Source organism: Podarcis liolepis (assembly GCF_965112155.1).
Source record: "Podarcis liolepis genome assembly, chromosome: 3".
NCBI classification, from domain to species: Eukaryota; Metazoa; Chordata; class Lepidosauria; order Squamata; family Lacertidae; genus Podarcis; species Podarcis liolepis.
In genome coordinates, this window is record NC_139557.1 from 53,021,850 (window position 1) to 53,047,722 (window position 25,873).

General features: G+C 42.3%; 1 protein-coding gene across 3 annotated transcripts in view; it reads right to left on the bottom strand.

The window, feature by feature from the left end:
* The window catches only part of METTL24 (methyltransferase like 24), a 93,528-nt gene that overhangs the window by 32,616 nt on the left and 35,039 nt on the right, over positions 1-25,873 (bottom strand). For all 3 annotated transcript variants that reach the window (XR_014524774.1, XR_014524775.1, XM_083497864.1), the window contains exons 3-4: positions 22,486-22,625; positions 18,481-18,709 (exon numbers count right to left, since the gene is read on the bottom strand). Coding sequence is in view for 1 of the 3 variants with exons in the window: in XM_083497864.1 (XP_083353990.1) it covers positions 18,481-18,709; positions 22,486-22,625 (369 nt within the window). In the remaining 2 variants the exon portion in view is untranslated. The remainder of the gene's footprint in view (positions 1-18,480; positions 18,710-22,485; positions 22,626-25,873) is intronic.

The following is a 25,873-nucleotide window of genomic DNA, read 5'->3' on the forward strand; positions in this document are numbered from 1 at the left end:
GTACCTCAATCAAGAGATACACACAAGGACTGGATGAGCAGCACAACAAACACAGAGCACCACAAGCCTGCTTCATATAACGGCAGGATGGAAAACCTATCCAAGGGTCAGGCCTCTGGCCAATATATAAGGACTTCTCTTGCCTTTCAATACACAAGCGCATATGTGTGTCTGTGTGTGTGTGTGCGCACACACACACACACACACACACACGAGTAAAACACAATCCAAGGCTACCTAGAGCTGGAAGCAAGGGTCTATTATTATCATTCCATAACTTCTATTATTAGGGTGTTTAGGGCCTGCTGACACACCCAGAAAAGCTATTAAGAAGAATGGCTTTAAAGCCTGAGACATCCCTGTCTGTACTATCCTGAATTGTGGATTTCCTTGGACTGATCTGGGAGCAAGTTTCTTGCCAATAAAACCTGAATAAAAAAGAACATTAAAAGAGCCCTGTTAGATCATCCAAAGGGGGTCATCCCTAGTCTAGTACAGTGGCGGAGCAACCTGCTCCGGCACTGGGAGTGGCGTATATCTGGGGGGGGTGGCGTCCCAGGGGGTGTGGCGTGCCACTGGCAGGGGCGTGGCACACGTCAGGGGGTGCGCAGCAAGCAGACTTGTCTGGGGCGTGTGCGGTAAGTGGCAAGCATCCCAGGGTGCGCGCCAAGCGCCCTGGGGGGTGGGGGAGGCCGCAATGTCACCCCCCAAGGATGGGCCGCAATGTCGCCCCCACCTTCGTCTGCCAGTAGTCTAGTATTGTTTTCAAGAGTGACCAGACAGATGCCTCTGGGAAACCTACAAGCAGAGCGTGAGGCCACAGCCCTTGCTATTTTTTGTCCCCAGCATTGTGTAAGTAAAGGTGTAGCATCTTTGACTCTGGGCATTCTAATTAGCTCAAATAGTTAACAGCCATTGACAGGTTTTCATGCATTTTGTCCTCAGTCTTCATGCATTTAGTCCTCAGACTCTACCTAAGAAGAAGAACAGCCTGCTGGATCAGGCCCCCGAGGCCGGTATTGCATCTTGTCCAGCACCCTCTTCCCACAGTGGCCACCCAGAAGCCAATGGGAAGCCCACAAGCAGGACCTGAGTGCAACAACACTGTCCCCATCTTTGGTTTCTAGCAACTCTATATTGCCTCCAACAGTGAAGGTAGAACAGAGCCATTGGGTGAGCAGCCACCGATAGCCTAATCCACCATGAATTTGTCTAATCTCCTTTTAAAGTCTTCTAAGTTGGTAACCTGACCCCTTGAAAACTTCCCTTGTTCTTAACTTCACATTTCAGAAGCTTTCTTGTGGTAGTAAAATGCAGCAGTTACTATAGAATAGAATGTAGAATCCCCGTGGACTAGACAAACTTTTGTAAAAATGACTGAGGTTCTCTTATTTACATTTCTATTTTTCTATGAAAAATATTGCACTAAAGGCAGGCAATTCATACTCTGCTGCACAAACTAAAACTCACGCACTGTAAAAGCCTTAAAGTGGTGGCTTTCTTCTTCTTTTTAAAAAAGCACCTTAACTTAATCTCTTCTGCCATCAACCATCAATAAAATGAGTTGCTCTTCCACCCCACCCCCCATCCCACCCTGATCCACACAATACACATTTAACGCACATTTAAAGCACTGGACGTCTCCCAAACAATCCTGAGGACCATAGTTTCCCCTCACAAAGTTGCAATTCCCAGCGCCCTTCTCAAACAACAGTACCCAGGATTCCTTAGGGGAAGTGATGTGCTTTAAATGAACATTGGATGTGCTTTAAACATACGGTGCAGATCTGCTAAAGGTGAACTTGTGGACTGGAGGAAAAGATTCTGCTAACAATGGGCACAATCCAGTCCCAAAGGTAGGCATCAAAAGTTGAGGTTATGTTTAATTCTCTCACTGAGGTTAGTAGGACTCAGAGTGGAATCCTATGCATGTTTACTTGGCAATATCTGCAGTGCAGAAGAAAAATCCCATCTTATCTGCAGTTTTGATGTGAAGTGCCACAGGCCCAGACACAGCTGGATTCCCTAGCATACCGGATGTTTACATAAAAGAATTCATGATTTACAACAGTGAGCCCCTGTTGCTCCTTTTTGACAGAAGAGCAAATATTTGCAGCTTGTTTACACCGTTCTGGTTTTAAGCTATGCGGCAAGTTACAATATGTAACCAGGCTCCATCAGCAGCCTCTCTCTGAATGTAAAAGCACGTTACAATGCATTTGAAATTATACCTGCAGCTGATTAGAAAGAGAAGTTTTATGTATTTCTAACACAAAGCAAATATTTAAACAAGCAGAAACATTACAGTATGTCACACATCACCCCAACCTCTGCGTGGTGCAAGATTCCAGGGGCTCCAGGCGCTTCCACAGAATGTGAGACAGCAAAGACTGTGGTGCCTTTACAATATATGGTTTATTCACAAATACATACAACCTGAGCCTAAGTTGCAGGAGCTCACAGCGTTAACACCTCCAAAGGTCTTGCTTCCCCCATAGTCACAGCCTTGGATTCTAGCAAAGATCAGTCATGCCTCTCTCCCAGCTTCTGCCCACTTCTAGCTCTCCACTCAGCTCACTCTGCCTTTGTTTTCCAAATACCAGCCAGGTGAGGGAGGGGGCCCATCCATCTGCCCTCTGGCAGAGAGCAACTTCTTTTGTTATACCAGGGATGGTACTCAGGCATCATGCAGGCTAACCACCCTCCCACCAATTCACAACAGCAATTCAAATATGTGCAATAATTGTGTTTGATTGTTCAGTGTTATAACTATAACTGCTGTATTTAATTCTTTCCCCATACAGTGGTGCCCCGCAAGACGAATGCCTCGCAAGACGAAAAACTCGCTAGACGAAAGGGTTTTTCAGTTTTGCATTGCTTCGCTAGACGAATTTCCCTATGGGCTTGCTTCGCAAGATGAAAACGTCTTGCGCTTTTTTCTTAAAGCCGCTTGAAGAGGCACAGTTGCGACGAACCGTGCTTTGCAAGACGAAAAACATCGCAAGACGAAAAGACTCGCGGAATGAATTATTTTCGTCTTGCAAGGCACCACTGTACTCCCTTTAGCATGCAAAGAGAAGTTCATGGCAGCTGTTACCAGGATTATCATCTTTGGGAGGAGGGGTGCTAGAAAATTGATATGGTCCCTTTATTTATTTACAGCTGAACAGAAAATAGCAATAGATAGGTAGCCGTGTTGGTCTGCCATAGTCAAAATAAAAAATTCCTTCCAGTAGCACCTTAAAGACCAACTAAGTTAGTTCTTGGTATGAGCTTTCGTGTGCATGCACACTTCTTCAGATACCTGAAGAAGTGTGCATGCACACGAAAGCTCATACCAAGAACTAACTTAGTTGGTCTTTAAGGTGCTACTGGAAAGAATATAGCAAGAATTGGATAGAAGCAAGAATGCACAGGCAGAGAATACTAGTAACAAGGCAGTATTGAGCCATGCCCTAAAGCTGCCATCTTTCAAAAAGCCTACTGAGTCAGTCAACACCAAGCAGATTCTTTCACTTCTTCTTGCCCAATATTTTTTTTTTTACAAACAAATCCCAGCTTCCTAATGACCTGCAGAAAGTGCAACCCTAGCTGGATACAACATCTGGAGTCCCATGGTAGTTAAGAGCATGAGCCACAAAGTAACCAATTCAAATCTCTGCTCAAACCACAAAGCCTTTAAGAAGCCTTAGGCAAGTCAATATGTCCACTGCTGCCAAGCCGCTCCAGGTATTTCTGGATATTGATGATCAATATCTGCTTCAATCTGCTTTTTCCATAATTTTTGGCACTGAAAGGGCCTTGGTCATCCTGGTTAATGATCCATGGCAGGAGGTGAGCAGGAAGGGAACAGATTCTTCATCTAGCTACCACTCACACCATTTCCTCATTAGATTTGGGGGGGGGGGCAACCTCACCACCACTGCTCATTTTCCAGAAATTACTCCTAGAGCTCATCCTCAGGCAGATACTTTATGCCCCTATCCAGGAGGTCCCACCTCAAACAAGGTTATGATGCCTCTTGCAAAACACACATGAATTGCTTTGGTTGCTTACAAAATGCTTATTTTTGCTATGAAGGGGGAAATAATCTTACATCCCATGGTGCCTTTGCAAAAAGAACAACCTAAGGACTGCCTGCTGTAACCTATCAAAGACTTGAGCCAGATGCAGAAGTGAGAAAGAACACAGGGAAGAATCACAACAGTACCACAGGAACATCACACCAAAAGCCTTCATTGCTAGGACATGTTACAGAGGGGAGTAACAGATATCCGATTCAGTTACTACTTCCCAGCATCTCCCTTCCACTCAGTTTAACCTCTTCATTTAAATTAACATCTCTCCGCTGAAATTCATGCCTAGGCTCTCTGGAGATTCATAGCCTCTAACTTTCTGCCAGCCTTCACCATTATTCAGAAGATAATCACAGATAAAAGCAAGCTCCTAAAAAAATAAATCCAGATTTGAATTCGAAAGCTGTTTTCACAAGTGAGGCATACCTAAGTGCTCCCACTTTTCCAGCTCTGCAAATGGAATGAAGAAAGAAAAAGAGACATCCATTAGACTGTTCACTAGATCTTAAAACAGCCATTTTCCTTTCTCACATTAGCAACATGTACAAACAACACATCCCAGACCGCGGCATTTTCAGCATCGCTTGTGAGAATACCCAAGGGGTCTGGGTTGAACTGTAAAATAATAGTCATGCATGATAATTAAAATATGCTGCTATTTTTAGATAGCTTCAGTTTTAACACTAAAGGAGGAGCAAAATATTAAATGGAAACTATTTGTTCTGATCTCTTTCTCTTTCCAAGCCTTTCTGCAATTTTCCTGTTTCCTTCTGCCTGATTTGACAAGTTGACTGCCTTAGGCCTGGGGGATGGATGCGGCCCAATCGCCTTCTCAATCCAGCCCGGGAATCAGTGTGCTTTTTACATGAGTAGAATGCGTGCTTTTATTTAAAATGCATCTCTGGGTTATTTGTGGGACATAGGAATTTGTTCATTTTTTATTTTTTTCAAAATATAGCCCAGCCCACCACATGGACTGAGGGATGGTGGACTGGCCCACAGCTGAAGAAGGTTTCTGACCCCTGCACTAGCCTTCCTGATTCTATCCCTTCCTGCTTGACAACTTTCCTACCATTATCCTTCCTCTCAGAGGCAAATTTAGGACAGCGTGACCAGATCCTCCAAACTGGGCACTGAGCCTCGGGGCACTGCAGGGCGTTGCAACTGTGGCCTAGTGAATTAAGTAGAACAGAAGGTTGAGAGGCAGGGGGACACAAATTCTGGCCTTGCACAGGGCACTGCTGAAATTTCAAAGACCAAAGTCTGCCACTACTTCTTACCACCACATAATTATTTTCAGGCTGCTCCCCTACCACACTCCAATATGCCACCAATCTCCCCATTCAGTCATCCTTGCCACATCCTCCTTTTCAACAACTGCCTGGTTCCATTTTACTCTTTTGCCTCCAAGCTCCTGAAACTTGCAATTTCTGCCCATCACCTCAGCCTTCTCTCCCCTGACTTCTCTACTGGCCTCCTCTAGCTTCTAGATTCTGCCCATAGTGCTCTAAAATCATTGCACTGATTTTGCACTTCTCTGAATTTTGTGATACCGCTCTTGGCTATAAAAAAGTACCAAAATGTATTTTAAAATTCACATTTTAAGATTAAAAAGATGCCAAGAAATGTGTATGTTGAGATAAAATATTTAAGTATATACAGTGGTACCTCGGGTTACATGCACTTCAGGTTACAGATTCTGCTAACCCAGAAATAGTACCTCGGGTTAAGAACTTTGTTTCAGGATGAGAAGAGAAATCGTGCTCTGGAGGCGCGGCAGCAGCAGGAGACCCCATTAGCTAAAGTGGTGCTTCAGGTTAAGAACAGTTTCAGGTTAAGAACGGACCTCCGGAACGAATTAAGTACTTAACTCGAGGTACCACTGTATATACTTAGTGGTGCAATTAAGAACAAATTTCCTTGCAGGTTTTAAAAAATTCACAAGGTAAATGTGATGACTGAACAGACTTGGGAATTATCACTTGTGAAATTGACGTGCACCGAAATTGCCTGACCCATCCATCCCTGGAAAATTCAAACATCTTAATATAGGAATAATGCTCCACCAGCACTTGCAGAATGCTCCCAGACAGTAGTTATCTTCCTGTGTTCCACCAACACTGCTCATTTTCTAGCCTGACTCCTTCCTTCATCTCCCAGAGGAAGGATAGCTACTTTTTCTAGGTCATAAGTCAATGAGGCTGTTGGGAAATGTAGCCCTTAGCTTCAGAATTACTGTTACAATATCATTAAAACACATTTATGAATGGGAAATAAACCTGACAGTTTTCAACACAACAGTGACATTCCATTTTTTAAAAGGACTATTTGATATCCACTGAGTTTATCTTATTCTAAAAGCAATGACTTCCCACACCTCAATGATGCAGGTGTAACTGGTGAAGGTCAAGATGCCACAAATGAGCTTAGTTCTAAAATATTAAATGGAAACACCTGCTACTTGGCTACCAATAACAGTTTGCCATAGAAACAGCATTCGCTTATGTGTTGACATATCATTGGAAAGAAGGCTCACACGTGGTAATGGTTAATGCACAAAATTAAGTTGTAATAATCATAATGGCATTCCTTCCACCAAGGTTCAACTCGGTCCTGATTGTGTAAGCAATCACTTAATTTGTATCATGCACCATCAATCTTGCATGAGCCCATAATTCAATTATAGAACTGAAGACAGATGTTTCTTGTTGAATCACATGCTCTAATAATTTAGGATTTATCACCTTAACATGATGGTTTTTAAAAGAGCTTTCGATTTTATCACTAGCTATTTCTCCATGATTTTAAAAGGAAGGCCCTACATTAACAAGCCCTTTCCCCTTTCTGTTCCTGTCGTTTCCCATCTTCCATTTCTGTTTGGACATCATAGGCATTTTTCCACTTGTCAAACTTTTCAGTAAGTACACCTGCTGGCTACAGCAATCCAACTTGTTGCCAATTCCCTTTTTAAAAAAGAGAGAAACGTTTTGGTACAGCAGTAAGGAAGTCTGACCTTCATATTTTACTGTACTGTGCTTTCATAAAATAGAAAGATTTCAAAGTCAACCTGGAGATAACACGTTACGGTGCTTTTCTATTAGAAAGCACAAAATCTGCTCCAGATCTAACATTCTTTAGCGTTTGATTTCATCCTGCTGATGTACCTCTGCCTCTGCTGGCAAAGCAGCCTTTATGCCCCTTCCTGAGGCCCCTCATCGGATTTACCTATTAGGGTAGGGGCACCTTCAGACTGTTCAAATTTTGTGGGAGGGATTCAAGTGCATAACAGAAAATTTAAGTTTTCACAATTAAAGTGGGTTCTTTACCCCAGTGCAACAAATCCACAGAAAGGGGGTTTTTTGTGGTTAGGAAAGTGGTGGGAAAATGAATTGAGAAGTGTAGAATAATTGAATAAATGTAAGCACAGCAAAAACAAATCGGAATGAACGCTCATTGTCCTAAAAAGTCCTCACAAACAAATCAGAACCAATGCTTTATAAAGACCAGGTATAAGCCAATCTGAAGGAGCCCTAGGATTCCTAGCTAAGGGCTTATCCACACCTACCTTCCCTCTGCGCTTTCCAGGCACAGTCCACACAAAAACCCAAATAGCCATTTGTTCTGATTCAACTTTAAAGAGCAGGTGTTCGCGGGGAAACTCTGGAGCAAAAAACGGGGGGCACTCAAACACGGAGCTTTAAAGCAGCAGGGCAAAATTAGTGTGGATAAGCCCCAAGTGTTTTAACCAATTATAAGAAAATTGAGGTTTTATTCAGTGTTCATAAACAAGGAAGTTCCCACTGCATCACTACCAGATACTCTAATCCAAAGACCTACAATTGCACACTTGGATCTCTTGCATGCTTCCCATTCATTTCAACCAACAAATCTGAGCCGCAAGTTAATTTATTTGTGCTGGCATATCAGATTCCTGCAGATTCCGGTGGAGGACCCATTATAGACAGGTTATGAAATGTATATGTGGTATATGTTGCAAATTCCACAGCCCTAAAAAACAACAACTGCTGGTGTGTTTTTATTTCTTGCTCTTACTATGTCAGCATATAAAAATGAGCTTATTGTCCTTTGTTAGAAGGCCTGGAAAATTTTGAGAGATCAAGGAGGAGTGAGTTTTGCTTTTTTTGTCACTATGGGCAGCCATGTCTTTAAGCCTCCCTGCCATTAGCCTGACTTTTGATCCTGGGGGCTTTCTTCATTCCATTGTTAGGCAGCACAGCAGACAGAGCCAGTGCCGACATTATGATTTTCCACCACACAGGAATGCCAAAAAGAAAGAAAGAAAAAAGGTGACATTTGAATTCACAATCCACACAGACTTTGCCACCCAGTAGAGCATTTTTTTACATGAATCCCTTCGTGGGTGAAGAAAAAAAGTAGGGAAGAAGCACTAAAGGGCTGGGATCTTCAATTTCAATTCATGTGCAAAGTAAGAAAAGAATGATAGTTTTGCTTCCCCAAAACTACAGTATGCCTTCTGATAAAGCTGGAAGCAAAAACTCCTCATTATTTCTCACCGTTTTACTTATTGGGCAATGCTGCAGAACCATAAATAGAAAGAAGTTCCCTTAGTTCACTGCTTTGAAAATTAAGAATAGCTTTTCTTCAGGCACATGTTCTACACTATCTAAATCAGGGGCAAAAAAACTCAAAAACCCCTCAAGATCAAGGGCTGAATATAGCCACTGCTCTCTCTTTCTGGCCACAGAGAATGTACCCAGGCTACATCTCCCACTAGCCCTGCTGTGTTCTCCTTGCCTAAGATGAAGAGAAGTGTGTGTGTGTGTGTGTGTGTGTGTGTGTGTGTGTGGAAACCTCTGACCTTTGCATGGCTGGAATTTAGCCTACTGTACAGAGGTAAGAGCTACTGTCACACATCTGTTGCTTGGCCCCCTTTTGCCTCTGGCTCTGTTCACCACTGGCATGAGGAAGCCCCACAAGCTGCCTAGAGGAAATGTTGCCCCTAGCTTGAAAAAGCTCTCCAAGCCTGGTCTAAATGCTAGAAGTAACTAACATGCACAATTTTTTTTTCATCTGCACAATTATTTCAATAGCTTGCATTGCTTCCACCAGAAATGGCACAAAAATTTCATGACACAGTTTACCACTTGTTTATATCTCTGCTGCTATGTGGTTTGTACCTGGCCAGCTGTTGCTCAGTTCTAATTTATTGCTATTATGATCCAGCCATAAGGTCTCCCGTGAGTTGAGAAAAGGGACACTGCCAGGATACTTTGGGATTGAGAGGGTGACCTAGTTATTTTCTCGAGGGCCGAAATAGATGATTGGAGTGCTATTTTCAAAGGCAGCAGACTCCAGTCTCCAACTCAATGCAATGAACTGTAACATAACCTGGGCCAGCCCACGACGTTTTGCAGCCGGTGGTGAAGCAGCAAATAGCACCTTTCTCCCAACCAAGGCCATTTGGTTATTTGGAGACCTGAGGCAGAAAATCCCACAAGCACCTCTCCTCTTTTCCTGGCAGTAAAATATTGTCATGGATTGGTTAGACACAGAGGACTGGTGGGAAGAACCAGCTGGGGAGCCACCAAAGGAAGAAGGCTCAGAGAGTGGTGGTGGGATGACGATGAGTGGCCAGAGGGAGGAGACTTGGAAGAGGAGGTGTTGAAAGCTGAAGGAGTAACAGGGCTCAATGAGCTGGGAGAGTCTGTGGCAGAGAAGTTCAGAATCAGAAGACGAAGCTAGCAAGTGGGAGGAGAGAGGTCAAGAGGCAGGGATGAGTCAAGCTGGTGAAGTTACGGGTGTCTCACCCTATGCAACAAGCTTCTCTCCCCCGTCTCCCAGAACCAGGAGATGCATGAAAAGGGCAGATGAGAGACTGGCTGCACACACGCACAGTCTCAGATTGCTTGGGGAAAGCCCTGGAGAGGAGGAGACTTAGACCGCAGTGGGGAGGCAGGGACCTTAATCTTGGCAACTGATTTCATGGCGTAAGACCCACAGGGAATGAGCTGCTGTACTCATGAAGCCTGAGACTCAGCCCAGTCTGTGGAGGATCATGTTTTCACTAATAAAGAGTTAACTACAACATTGAACTGTGTAATTTACTGACCGCCATGCTCTGTGACAAATATATACTAATAATTAAGTAAGTTAACAATCTGCTCCACTTTCGTAACACTCAAAACCAACTGCCTGAGGTGGCTGCCCCACTTTGCCTAATGACAGGGTCGGCTCTGCATCATTAGTACATTTCTTCACAGTTTGGAATGTAGAGCAAGGAGAAATGGCAGCTGTTTAATCTCTGGAGATGTGGCAGCACAGAAGGGAAGCATAATAATGGTGAATATAGAGATAAAATATTTCTATTTGAGGAAGGAGGTGCAAACGTCTTCAAAACAGAATATTCATATTTGAGCTGTCACCTTAGATTTGTGCAATAAAATAAGAAGAGGTAAAAATAATGATGTTCCTACTCCAAACCAAAGGGTATGTGCTTTAGGTTGCAAATCTGTACACACCTGGAAGTAAGCCCCATTGGATTTTCTTTCGAGTAGAAATGTATGGACTTGTGCTGTTTAAGATTTGCATGAACTGCCTGGAAATCAGAAAGTGGGCAGGAAAACCCCTTGTCCAGGATGGCACTGAGCTGTTAATGCATTCTACCACAGAGTTAAGTTCCTCAGCAATGGTGTTAGATATTTAAAAATACACCAAAAGTTAGTTTTTTGCTTACTAAGCCTTAAATCTCGGCATGCTTTTCCAAACAGAGCTGACATCTGTTAGCAGATTTGTCACACAAGCCACCTTTACTTAAGAAGCCAGCACCAATTATCCTTAAAATAGCCACTGTGACTCAAAGACCGCTTTCCTTTCTTTTAACTGGGAACCTAAGGGTGAAATCTAATGTCAGGCAAGCAAGCATCCTCTCACACAGTGATGCTTCTCTTTCTTCTTCTCCTTGTAGCCCCCACATGCCCTGAAAAATCTGCTTGGGGCGGGGGTGGGGTGTGCAGGTTGCAGAGTGGGAAATGAGAAATGCCTCTGCCTACAAACCTGATTTCAACCCAGTTTTAAATATTAAGACTTTGTAAAAATTAAAACATTAAAAAAGGCTTTATGGAGATAACAAATAATGATTTTAGAAACCCAGTGCAATGTTGAACAGGTTTTCTGACTATCAGAAGTTGAAGATCCATATCTGAACATTCCTTTTATTTTGTCATGGTTATTTTTCTCCATCTCCTGGTGCTTCTACTCTCACAGGTACCAGAAGGAATGCCTAATCCCATATAAAACTGCTCCTATTCCAAGACCCTCCAGGGTCCCCCATCAACTTAGATGGCATCTGGAAACTGGAGGAAGGGCCTTCTTGGTGGTGGTGTCCTGTTTGTAGAATTCCCTCTCCAAAGAGGCTTGCCTGGCACCTACTATGCTATATTTTTGGCACGAGTCCAAGACATTTTTGTTCTCCCAGGCTTTTAAAATTAAAACAGTTTAAGTTTCAATGGGTACTTTGAAGTGTTTGGCTTTAGTACAAATCTATTTCATTTCTGTCATGCTGATTTTACTGCTATTCAATTTTTACCTGAACAGTGGTATAGGAATGCATTAAATATTAGATATATGAGCAAATATATAAATGAATGAACATCTATCCTCAAGCTCCATAATAATCCCTGCTTCCCTTATCCAAGAACTCAAAAAGCTCAAGAAATTCTGCTTCAAGAAATTTCCACTTCCAGAAGCCAACCCCATAAAATATAATAATTGCTTTTATTTTGTATCTCTGATTCAGAGCTATATGCATTTTTCAAGCACTGAAATTGGTGTTAGGCACAGAATACCGCATACTGAGTGTCACACAATCTGCTGTATGGCCTTCCTAGAAGAGCAGCCACTTTGCATTGATCTGTTGAAGATCAATGTACAGACATCTGGGTGTACACAAATGTTGGTGCAACAAATGTTGTACATAAATGAGTATTTCTACATCTGTGCTCACAGTAGCAGTGACTTGCTGTAGCAAGAATAGCAGCTACCACAAAGCAGCCATGAAAATGGGCTCTCAGCTTACATTAGCCCAATACTGTCTGTGCTGGCTGGAAGAAGCTCTCCAGTACTGTAGCAAATTCATAGTCTTTAAGGCAGAGAAGATCTGATTGAAAGTGTGAGCAATGTCAGGCTGATGAAACCTCAGAAACAGGTGGGTGGTGTGCATAAAGCAACGAGATTTCTACCAGTTATAGGACAGGTCCTCAGTGTACTACTCCATGTTTGGCATAAGTAGAACAAAACAGGGCAAAATAATTTTTACTGCTTTGCAAATTCAGCTTTTCATGATATGTTCCCTTAGGATTGCCTAAGTACACAGTCCTACCTGACCTCCAAGAGTAAGGTTGCGTACATATTACCAGCTAAACTGTTCTTTTCCTCAATTCCAATTAAAGCTGTTTTGGAGGAAAACACAGCATTTCATAAGAAAGGACAGGATAGATACAGGATTGTGGGTAATATTGTGTTTACCGAAACCAGCAGTGGGAGTGCACTGGAGTAAGCAGGAGTGTGAACACAGCCTCAGAGCCAATTGCAAGTGATACTGAGTTGTGTGTAGTTTTCCCAACCTACTTCTCCATTCAGTGGAGGCTGGTGGAAACAGGACCTGGTGGGGTGCCTAGGAGGTCATGTGGGTGGTGCTTAGGTCACATGGGTGGCACCTAGGTCCCCATGCTCCCCCCTTTCGGTTGTAATGGTAAAGAAGGTAAAGGACCTCTGGACGCTTAAGTCCAGTCAAAGGTAACTATGGGGTGTGGCACTCATCTCGCTTTCAGGCCAAAGGAGCTGGTGTTTGTCTGCAGACAGCTTTCTGGGTCATGTGGCCAGCTTGACTAAACCATTTTTGGCGTGACAGAAGCCAGAGCGCACAGAAACACTGTTTACCTTTCCGCTGCAGCAGCACCTATTAATCTACTTGCACTGGTGTGCTTTTAAACTGCTAGGTTGGCAAAAGCTGGGACAAAGCAACCGGAGCTCACCCCACCGAGCAAATTCGAACCGCTGATCAGCAAGCCCAAGAGGCTCAGTGGTTTAGACCACAGTGCCACCAGCTCCCTTTCTACTAGGTCAGCCACTTTGTGGCTTGTTTACCTGTTCAAATGAGGGAGGAGCTTGATGAAACTTACAGAGGATTGCATACAGCATACATCATTCATCAAAATAAAATGACAGCAATTGCCTCACTGTGATACAGTGACAGTACAAAGACTGGACCATGGCGTTGGATGTTTAGGTAGAAGAAGAAGAAGAGAAGAAGAGTTTGGATTTGATATCCCGCCTTTCACTCCCTTTAAGGAGTCTCAAAGCGGCTAACATTCTCCTTTCCCTTCCTCCCCCACAACAAACATTCTGTGAGGTGAGTGGGGCTGAGAGACTTCAAAGAAGTGTGACTGGCCCAAGGTCACCCAGCAGCTGCATGTGGAGGAGCGGAGACAAGAACCCGGTTCCTCAGATTAGGAGTCTACCGCTCTTAACCACTACACCACACTGGCTCTAGGTGAGTTTGTAATCTTGTAATCTTGATAGAACTATGTCCCACTTTTCCCATAAAAAAAGCCCTGCCCCCATGGCTTTTTTTTTTAAAAGAAGCCTCAGAGCTGCAGAGGAAGAGGGTCTTAACCCATTCCTATTGCCAGTTTTCTGTTAAAATTCCTCCAAGCTGGGTTTTTCACCCATAGCAGGAAAGAGAGGTGTAGCCCCACCCCTCAACTAAGTGAAAGAAGCTTGGGGTGTGTCATGTACTGAGTTGAATAGGATCCAAAACGCAGCAGTCTGATTGGTCCTAGAACAATAGGATTCAGAATGCAGCAGTCTGATTGGTCCTAGAACAATAGGGTCCAGAATGCAGCAGTCTGATTGGTCCACAGGAGCCACCCAATCCAGCTCCAGGTGGAAGTGAATCCGCAACCTGATTGGCCTACAGGTGAATCCCGGAATTAGCCAATCACGTGGGGCCCACTGTGTAAATAATGTATATAAAGCAGACATTCTGGGGGAACTTCCATTCCTCCTCACCACTATGAGCTGAATAACGAGCATTAAATCCACTCTTGACTCCGAGTATATTTCAGGGTGTTTCACTGCAGTAAGGGAAAGGGTTAAGAAGCCTCTCTGCTGCACATTTTGTGCTTCACTAGCACCCTCCATGAGTGCATTTTGTTTTCTATTTAAAACTCAGCACATTGTATAATTTGGCCCTATCCCAACAATAACTGTTCTGCCACCAGCAATGTATACATATGGCAGAGCTAATGCCAGGGGGATCCTCAAATTATTACATGAGGGGAGGCTTTCCTAAAAGGATAATAAATCATTGTTGAGGGGTTCCAGATAGATATATCTTCATTATTTTGTGATCCCAGGCTATTTCTCCAGTGCCTTGGCCCAAGGGCACAAACAGATTTATGGAGAATGAAACATCCTCCAAAGTTGCAAATTGCTGCCATGACTGACGATGTTTAGATTCTGCTGGATCATTAGAAATGCAAGTCACAGGCACATGGCTGAAGGAGAAGGGAGATAGTGAGTTAAAGCCAAAAAGAAATGCCTGATGTGCAAGTAAAACGTGGACACCCAACATACAAAGCTGCCTTGGGCAATCGTTCTGTTTAAGCCAAGATAGGTATAATCCTTTTGCATATGCTCTTTCTCCCCTACACACACACACACACACACACACACAGAGAGAGAGAGAGAGAGAGAGAGAGAGAGAGAGTGTCCTGTTGCTTTTCACTTCTACACAAATCGTGATGAAACAAGGAAGTCTCTCATTAACCACAGTTTATCATTTTCTTCACTTTAAACCAGGGTTTAATATATTCGCTGGTTCCAAAAGATGACATCATGAATTTCCTGATGTGGACAAAATAGGAAACTAATACTATGGTTAATCGGAAACTCCATGGGGGAATGGCCTGTGTGCAGAGGCAAAATATCCATGTACATTTCAGTTTAAAAAGCAGATGTATGATTGTATGAACACAGCCACACTTTAACTTCCAAAATAGTAGGGGTGCTCTTTTTGGTGTCAGCCACATGAATATGAAGGCAAATATTTCCAAAAGAACACTCAAGAGACAATCCATCGCAAACTCACAGAGCTGCCATAGAAGCAGACCTGAGAGAAAATACAATTTATAGAAAGAATCAGAAATTAGTAGAAAGAGCTGCATGAATGGCTCCCCATGATCTGTTGTGGAGGTCAGATGTGGAAAAATTAAGCAGGAGCTACTAAGGGATAATGCAGGCAGTTTTATGAGACATGTTCTTTTTAATGCAGGAACCAAATCTGATTTTTAATTTCAGTGCGAATGGCTTGGATTGTAACAACTGGAAAAAGGAGATGTGGTATTAGATAATAGAACAGTCACCAGGAATGTTACTATGTCAAAGCATACCCACCAACACTGCTATGGTAAATATACAAAGAAGCCCAAAGAACATTCACATGTTTGGATTGTGCCCTGGGATTGGGTCTTCCCAAAAACTCCATGTTTTCACGTTAGTGGAAAAATGGAAGGAGGAAAAGGCAAGGAGTAATTTTCAAAAAGATGCTGGTGCCATGCCTGATTCCCTCCCCCCCCCTTCCAAAACAAGAGCTGCAGAAAGGGCACTGAAAGGTCCTTCTAGAATTACCCTAAGAAAGTGAATGAACAAAGTGAATGAAGAATGCAGGGGAGAAGAGACCTCTAATTAATATGTGCTGGAAAGTTCTGGCATCAATTTGTTCTCAGGGGGAACATGATAGACATATAGGCAGATGAAAAGCCCAGGCGGCAATTATATAAACACTTACAAAGAAGTAAATCCTATTGAACTCAGTGGGACTTACTTCTTAGTAGACATGTCTGGGATTGTACTGTCAGTATTTACTCTGATGCACTCTTTAATTGATAAGGAGCTTTGGGGAGCCTCTCTGCAATACCCAACGCAACCTTAATTCCCCCAGCCTTTTCTCAAGAACAGAGAAAGCAGTGTAAACAAACTGTGTGTTTGATTCTATAAACAAGAAATTCTCATTAATTGGAAGCAACACAGTTCTAATTCTCCCTAAGTAACCACCCCAGACAAAAAACAACAAAACACACTGTGAATATAAGCCTTCTACAGGACAAGATGCAGTGTTCACTTGGCTGGCTTCCATCTCCTTTGTTCTGTCATCCTGCAGGGGTGGCCCCATCATGAGACATATTGGGACAGTCACCTCAAGCAGCAGATGCTAGGGGGCAGAGACAGGATGGAGCTGTGTGTGCTCTGCACTCCCTAAGATAGCCTTCAGATGTAGTGGAGGATGCTGTCCCACTGCCCGTGTCAAAATAAGATGAAACTCCCAGTCTCGCTGGCTTCTGTGCAAGGAATGAGGGGAGGCGTAATCTTGTCTGCCTCAGGCAGCAAAATGTCTTAAGATGGCCCTGCTGCCTTGTCTAGTTCTGGCTGCTCAAAACTAGGGTTTTAAGTAGATAGTCTTCTCCTATTGTTTATCCCTATGTTCCAGTATAGAGACCTCTAAAGTTCCACATAAGCAGGCATGTCCAAAGTCCATTTCGGGGGCCTAATCTGGCCCGCCGGTCAGTTTAATCCAGCCCCTGTGGCAGTTAACTTCAACCCTAAAAAAAAAAAGTCAGCAACTTTGTTCGGCCCCTTGGTCGGCCCTCACGGCCCTTTAAATCTGGCCCTCTTTGAAAAAAGTTTGGACACCACTGAAAGGTATGGCTCTTTTTAGAGGCTTTCCCAGTCTTTACAAACTCCAGTCATTCTAGTTTGAAAAGAGAGACAGACATTGGCATTGTTGACAAGGGGCATTATTTCATAGCAACAAAATATTACAGTCCAAACGGAGAATTAAATATACCTGCAAAAGAGGTATATTTTCAAAGAGAACGGCTAGAATCGCAGCAGATATGAGATGCAGCATTAGAGAGCACAACCAAACAAAATGGGATGACTCCAACGCAGTAACAGACTCAATGGACACAACTCACTTAAGTCCATTGATTTCAGTGGGTCTACTCAGAGTATGACTTAGATGGATACAATTTGGTGTGTTGAGAAATTCCCTAAGAAACAAAGGAGCATTCAGAAATGCTGCCCAGAGTGGCTGGGGCAACCCAGTCAGATGTGTGGGATTAAAATAAAATACTAATACTAATAATCAGAATGACCTTTTTAATACATCTCTTAAAAATAAATTATACCCTACCTTTTTGAAAGAGCTCAAGAATACACACAACATAATAATGTATCAAAGACAAATGATAACAAACATAAAAAGTAAGAATCCAAAGTTCAAAAATCAGCGAACAGCAGCCACCTGAAGTACACCCACCCACCAAATGTAAGTGCTACCAAAAGGTACCAATTTCTCTCTGTGGTTAAGTATTATCTAGTCCCAAGACAGATTCATAATGTGATTCAATGGTAAAAAAGGTTCATTTTTGATTTTTAGCTATTTCAGAAGTGTTAATTCCCCAGAAAATAGCACATTGCACTTTGCAATGATGCTTTATGTTTCACAGCCTTGCTCTGCAAGCCCTGGAGGTAGTGTCCTCAGCCAAGTCTGCCCATGTCTTAAAAAGGAACCAAAAAGCATACAGCACTACCTGCAGGCATCAAGATATATTAGCAATCTAATTCATTCCCTGCACACTCTCAAGGGCAGCTGTAACTTGAAAGTATGCTAGCTGAGAATGTCATGAACTTTTTGAAGTATGCATTGGCAAAAAGTTAATGGAAAGCTTCTACTGCATTCACAGTTCCCTAAAAGGAGGTTAGGCAAGTCCATTAAAAAACACTAAAAAAAACACAACTGCACTCCATTTCAAGCCAGGATGTTTTTGCTACTGGTGTCACTAACAGGGAGAAAATAGTGACCCTCTGAACATCAACAATCCCTTTATAATCTCTTCTGCTCCAATTATATTTCCCATCTCTTTAAATTCTGCACTTAGGATCACTGTGCAATTCTGCTCATTCCTACATTTTCAGATATTGTAAGATGTACATTACAGTACTGATGGGGCAGAAAGGGAGAAAAATATGATCTTAAGAAGTGAGGGTGATTTAAAAAGTGTGGGGGTGTTTGACTATTAATTTTAAATCATGATTTCTTCCCCCATTTGTGTCCCTCCCATCCTCAAATATCCACAGTAGAAACTTGATTACTCACATCATGACTACCTAAATACATGTTAGTATAGTTCTATGTCAATGTAGAAAAACATTCTGAATTATCTAAACATCTGACTATCCTGATATTATGGACATTCTCTGCATTGCTTATATAAATGGAGTTTAAGCTCTAACGGCTTATAAACAAAATGAAGGCCCCCAGTAATTCATAAAGCTATTTGAACAGTAAGTGGAGTCTTACCTTGTGGTGTCCAAAGTCATTTAATACAGTGCCAAGTTTCTTGGTGTTGGTATGAAGCCTATGAGCCGCGATCATTGGATTTGGATCCCGCCAATCAATGGACAGGCGATGGTACCAGAGGCGCTGTCCTTTCTGAATATGTGCCAGTTTGATACTGGGGTCAAAGCGATGCACCTCACATCCACTATTGGCCATGCTGATCTCAAACTGGTTGTTGTCACTGCCCAGTCTTCCCAAAGCAAACAGAAGAGGCATTGTTACATCAAATAAAAACAAAATCTGAAGGATCACTACTATTAACAATTTAGCTCACCTATCCCTGAAGGACTTAAAGTAGAAAACATTAATTCTTGGTAGGTGTGTGGAAGCACTAGAGAGAGCTTACAATACCACAATTTTCAGAAAATACGTAAATAAAAACAGTAATAATAAATAATAATAATAATAATAATAATAATAATAATAATAATAGACTAATGAAAAGCAGTCACTGCATGATTTGTCAGCCTAATTCTAATCAGCCCAGAAGTTTTCCTGAAAAGTGAAAAGCCAACAGTGAAGTAGAAGATACAAGGATTTGTTTAGAGAGGGCATTCCACAATCTAGGTGCTACACTCAAAAAGACCCTGTTGCGTTCCTGCATGTTACACTTCAGACAGTGGTGGTAAGGGGCAGTCAGCAGGGTATCAGTAGTTGACTGAAGCACCTAGGCAAGTTCATATGCAAGTTTGGGGACCTTAAGAAACCCTGGTTCCAAATTATTTCAGGCCTTAATGGATATGACCAATGGATATGGTATGTTTAATTGGGCTCATAAGGAACTTAGCAGACAGCATAATTGAAACAAAACTAGAATGATGTGCTCAGAACACATCTGCCCAGAAGTCTGTATGATGCATTCTGGAGCAGCTGAAGCTTCCAACCTCTTCAAAGCAACCTTCCCATGCAGATGCTCTAATCCGGATGTAACTAAGGTATGAATGACTATGGTTAGGTCCAATTTCTCCAGTTCGGATGTAAATTTGTAAACAATTTCTCCAGTTCGGATGTGCATGTGCATTGCATGGTGTAACTTCATTCAATGGCTGTCAACTTACTCAGTTTAAAGTCATTTTGTATGTTGTGAAACAAATCTGTAACATGTCAGGTGTTAATGGCATGTTGGCACATGCTTGTCACCAGTTAATGCTCCTGCTATCAAGGGGTGAAGGTGCATGTATGAGTTTGTCCAAACACTGCAAGATGAATTAAACTCAGAGCATTCTCAGGGCTAAACGTCACATTATATTAATCACAATTTTTTTAAGAGCATGCTTAGTGTTGCTACCTTTATTTTGAAGGGAAAGTAGCTGTGGGGCCCGCATCTGGTTTCACACTCCCAATTCAGACTGAGGTCTAAAAACCAGTTGCTCATTAACTCCACACTCACCCCACCCCACCCCACCGGGCCTCAGAACAGTTTGTAGAAAAGAAGCACCTTTGCAACCAGTAGTAACTGGGGCAATTTCAGGTGGAAAAATAGGGAACAGGAGATGGCACCAAAGACCCATGGCTACATTTCCTTTAGCAAAAACCAATAGTGTTAAGCACATTATAAACCACAGGGCAGGGCCTTCCACACATAAGCTGAATTGTGACTGACTACTGCATGTTGGCAAGTCTTTACATAGCATGATAACATAAGAAATGTAGTATGGCTTAAGGTCATACACAATGCTCTTCTGTGGGCTACACACTGATTTTCATGCTGCTCTGATTTCTGGAAACGGAGGCAGGTGGGAACCTAGAAGAAAAGTTGAGCATCCTGTTTCCACCTAGCGTTCATTAGTTCCACCTAGCTTCCTCTGAAATCAGTGGAGTTTACGTCAAGTCATAATGGGGATTACATGCAGCTAACAGCACAATCCTAACCATGTCTACTCAGAAGTAAGTCTTGTTGAATTCAATGGAGCTTACTTCCCAGAAAGTGGGGTTAAGATTGCAGCCTTAGTCTGGATCCGGCCTCATGAGTGTTCTGTAGCTAGAGGAAAAAGTAAAGTGAAAGCTGCCTTACATTCATTGCTGATTGTCAATTTAAAAATGCTTAACTATTGTGTGCATAGTTAAACACTTCAGAATGCTGAAACCTGGTGAAACCTTTTGTGAGTCTGTGGGTTTTTTTAAAAAAACCAACAACAACACTTTCAGATGGAGCATTAATCTCTTTAATAAATTTGAAGAGTGCTTTTTATACTAAGCCAATTTAAAAATGATCATTCAAATTCACTGATGCATTTTGCGACATCCCAGCCAGCCAGTAACATTGCCCTCTATACACCACAGTGTGTCACGTGCCTCCCAAAGGATGAAGTAGCTAGAAAATAATCTAAAACGGGCAGCCTCCAGAGGATTTGAGCTCTGCTCCATCATGTTCCTATGAAATGCTTCTGCTTTTCATCTCAGTCCTCACAAATGCACAGACAATAACTTCATTCCTCTCAATGTTTCATGCAATACGTATTTTTCATAGGGCTGTCCTTTATATACTCAAAAACATTTGTTCTCTCTCTAGTCATCCTCTGGGAAGAAACCAGCTGGTCTTCATTTCCTCTTTCATAAATAGAAATTCATTAGATAAGAAGTGTATTTCAAGGAGATTTTGTCTCATTCTGAACAAGATTGCTTCTCTGTGCAATCATACACCAAAGAGCAGAATTAAGTGCCAATGTTACTGAAAGATTGTAATTGGATTGGAGTCACAAGGAATTAGAATTGATTGCTATGTAATTCCTCAAGAATTGCAAACACACGCGTGCACACTTAATTTATTTGAACGTTACTAGAGTTTGTTTCTTATTTTCATTCTGTGCTTTAGGGGAAAATCTTCAGTGCTTATATATTCCAGCAGAAGGGACTGGTTTAGTTTCCATTTTTAAAATATTTTATTTATGCAGCAAAACATTTTTTCAAAGGTCTCATTGTGCGCTTGCTTTTCTTAGGTCAGCAGAAGGCATTCTTAATGGAAGATAGATACGGAGGCAATAATGTTCTTTGTAGTAAGGTAACAAAATTCAACATGAAATTTAAAACTGACTCAATTGAATTATTTCTACATAATCTATGTGAAATCCTAAGGAGGGAAGAATAGACCTCTTGGCCTATCTAGTCCAGCATCCTATTCTCACAGTGCCCAACCAAATGCCTATGGAAAGCCCCTAAGCAGGACATGAGTGCAACAGCCCTCTCTCCATTTGTGGTTCCCTATCAAAAGCTTCATCAAAAGCTTTTTGAAAGTACACAGTGTCAAATGAATTGCCTCTATCCATAGGCATCTTGTTGCAAAATGGATATGTCTGTGCTTGAGTGGTGCAAATACCTCTGAATACACATTTGCATGACTTTTTTATTTTTTTGAAAAAGTTGGCTACTTCAGCCCACATTCTTCCAATTAATCTTGCAATGGTGTTTTTTTAAAAAGAAAAAACCACATATATCCTGGAGCAAGATAAGCATAAGATAGCCTAGCAGATTGTGTGAAGAGCATGCCATTCACGATTGCTTCATTTGAATTTCCCCCATCATGCATCTACCTGTGCTTGAAGATCAGCACCTGATGCCCTCCTCTGTATGCCACCTCCAAGAGAGGTTCAGAGGGTAGCAACAAGGGAAAGGGGGCTTTTTGGTTGTGGCTCCCCATTTATGGAATGCTCTCCCCAGTGACACCTGACTGGCGCTGACACTGCTATCTTTTCAGCAACAAGTTAATTTTGTACCCCCAGGTATTTGGTGCTATGTGATGGGCTGTTTTTAACACTGCTTTTGCACCAGTGTTGTTTTTGTTACTTTGTAATGGAGCTGGGATGGTTTTAGCACTAAATGAATTGTTGCTTCTGTTGCTTTGTTTTAAATTTTGGATACCTTATATTTCTGTAAGTCAACTTGGATCTCTCTGAAAAGGGCCCCTTAAGAATGTTAATTAATCATGAATAACATAAATGGTTTCCCCCACTCAAAAGGAAGACTTACCCCAGTGAATATAGACGGCACTGCTTTCTTTTGATTTGATGAACTAAACTGAATCGGTCATCCAAGCATATTGACCATGGCCTCCTTGAGCTGTTGGGGTTTCCTGGCAGGTTATTCATGCTCATATGATCACATGAAATCTGTTAAAATAACAAATGTCGATTTCATTCTGTGTTACAATCTTTCTACACATCTCACATTTTGTTTGAGCAGGGAGAAGGGAGGATAAGGGAATGTCTTACAGGAAATTGTTCAACAGTTATGTGACTGACAAAGTGGGGTGAGGGAAAGGCAACCAGGCTTAATTTATTATTTGCTTATCTCTTGTTTGTTTGCTTTGCTAAAGGAAGGATGTGCCAGATCGAAAGAAGTCAGACGGTGAGAAGAGCAAAGCAAACATTAAAAGGCAAATAATTGAATTCCAGTGAATATTATGTGCCAGATGCGTTTCACCAAAAACAGCTCCCTGGACTACAAAAGACCATTTATTTTATCCTTCAAGCCTTGGATTGGATTCCGAATTTGACATTATATAAATAATGGTAATGACCTAACTCCCACTCTTAACTTTAGGTTACTACAGGTCTGAAATCTGTATCTATTGGGATCTAGCCTCCCCACTAGAACATCAAGCGGCCTCTTTGGCACAGGGAGCCTCTCACCAGCTAAGGCTGCTCCAATGGGTACAACCCCTTTTGAATGGACACAGCCTGGCCACAGGGACCATGTTGTACCAGCTTCCAACTTAGATTACTCTATGCGGGGGCTGCCTTCAAAAACTGTGTGGAAACCACAGTGAGTCCCAATTAACAGAGACCGAGTGCTGAGATCGTATCACACCAGTGCTTAAATAGCTACACCATCTCCCAGTCCATTTCCAGGAACAAATATTGGGGTGGAACTCAATGTTGTGCCATTATGAACAAAATGCACAAGCATTTCAGCTTGCCAGATGTAACAATCCCCTCCCCACTGCACACGCCGTTCTGTGGGTTCTTGCGTACCCAAACCGATACAATTTCGGGGGTTCACACATTCTGCAACATGCTGAAGTCACTCATGCATTCCACACAACGTGCAGACGTAACTTGCGCACGCACAGTCACCAAGGAATATTGAGGGGGCATGGATTTCTCATTGAATTTTTTTGGGGGGGGGGCTCAGCCCCCACCCCCACCCTGATGGCACCCCTGCCCTAGTGTTGGTGCTGATTTGAAAGTCCTACACAACTTGGGACTGGAAGGGCCAGCCTGAGAATATTGCCACCTGAGGTGGACCAGCAAATGCTGCCCAGCTCCCCCCGCCCTTGCTTCAAATTCCTCATGGTGCAGCAGTACAGATGCTGCTCACTGTTGCTTTTTCTACTCCCTTCCCCCCCCCCCTCCTGTCCTGGTGCTGCAGCCATTCTGTCTCCTGGTGGCTCACTGTGAGGAAGGTCACTAGCCCCCTTTCTCAAAGTAAAACATTGGGGTGTTCAAAAAGGATGTGTTATACAGTGTGTGTGTGTGTGTGTGTGTGTGTGTGTGTGTGTGTGTGCTGGGCCTTCTCAGTTGTGACCCCTCAGCAAAGCGCATGCTCCTGGTGATGGGCATTGCTTAATGCTTGCTTACTTTGTTATCTCTTTGGTGCCTGGTGAACTCCTTTTCCATTTCTTAGGCCTTTTAACGAATCCAGCCCGTGATATAAAAACGTATTTTCCTGCTCTTTTATAGGCTGCCCCCCCCGCCTGCTGTTAGTTTTGATATCGTCACATTTTCCGTGGTTGCATTTGTTTTTGTGTGTAGTAAAGAAAGTCATTTTGAAAGAGAGGCTATACATATGGTAAAATAATATGATATTCTTAAATGGAGGTTGTCCTACAGGCATGCAAAGCAACAGTCAAGCCAATATAAAGTCTCTGATAAAAAAAATCTCTCTCTCCCACCCACCTCCCTACCCTCCCGTGGGGCTTAAATCCCTGCTCATTTGAATACCCATATGCTTAAATCCATTCATTCTTTTTCAGTGGATGTGCTTAAATAAATCCCACTGGAGAAAATGAGAATTAATTATATGTTCAGCTCTTTGCTGAACACATTCTATATAAAGTAAGAATGCACTGTAATAATCCTGTCTAGAACTCACAACAGGATTATTTGCTACAGAAGGAGTCAAACTAACAATTGCCCAGCTATACACACATGAGAAGCAAAAGAAATATTGCCTCAGAATTCCACAAGGCAAGGTTGCTCATACTCCGTAGTTCAAAGATCCAAGCTCTGTACTCCAGATTCTGCAATCTGAATAAATTTCTACACCCCCCCACACACATATTTGATTTCCTACCATAACGGTTTTCACTTATTTTATTTATTTCAATGTATTTATATCCTGCTTTCATTTAATTTATATATTTCTGTTTGGAGTGCCTAGGCTGTTCCTGAAGAGAAACAGGAAGCTCATTCAGGGGACAGAATTATAACACCCCAATAAATAAAAGTCCTGCTCAGCCGCTCCTGGTTGGCTTTGAGATTTCACAAGCCAGGATGCTAGAGGCCGTTTCTGCAAAGAAATGGAAGAAGTTTGAAAGAGTGATAGTTCCACTTTCACCACTTCTTAATATATTACAAAAACCTGCAAAACCTATTCAGCAAACCGGATTTGTGGGATTTTGCATTCTATTAAAATCTGCAAAGCCTGTTTGATCAGTGACTGGAAGCAACACTGAGATAGAAAGGCCTCTCTCAAACCACTCTCTAAGGACTAGAAATTTTCTAATGGGAGCGGACACATTTCCATGTTTACAGAGTAGTATCTAAGACACATAGAACTATGAAGGTTCTTGAAGAATTTGATTCCAATGCTAATTGATACAACCCTGGATAACTGTGCAGTTTGAAACTGAGTTGTCTTTTGGATTTCGTACCCCTCTGACTTTTGTGTTATTATTCTTGGCTGCGTACACACCATACATTTAAACCACATTACTTCCCACACAACTGTGCCCTCCTGTAGCACAGAGAAGGTTGCCAGGGCTTTTTATCTGATATTGATGCAGGTTGAGGGGTGGATATTGCTGGCTTCCTGGGATAAAAATATATTTATATGTACTTGTCTTTAACTGCTGTAATGTATAGTATCTTTTATCTTTGCACTCAATTTTCTTGGCCTGCTACCATAACAAACTGCTTGGTTGCCCAAAGCATTGGGAACTGTATGTAGTTTGTTAAGGGTGCTGGTAACTGGAACTCTATGAGGGGTAAACTAGAGTTCCTAGGATTCCTTTGAGTGCAGGATATATGCTTTAAATGTATGGTGTGTATGCAGTCCTTGACTCAAAAAATGTATCCTAAAAAAAGCACATTTTAGGATTAAAAATGTTTACAAATTAGATTAAAACATATTAAAA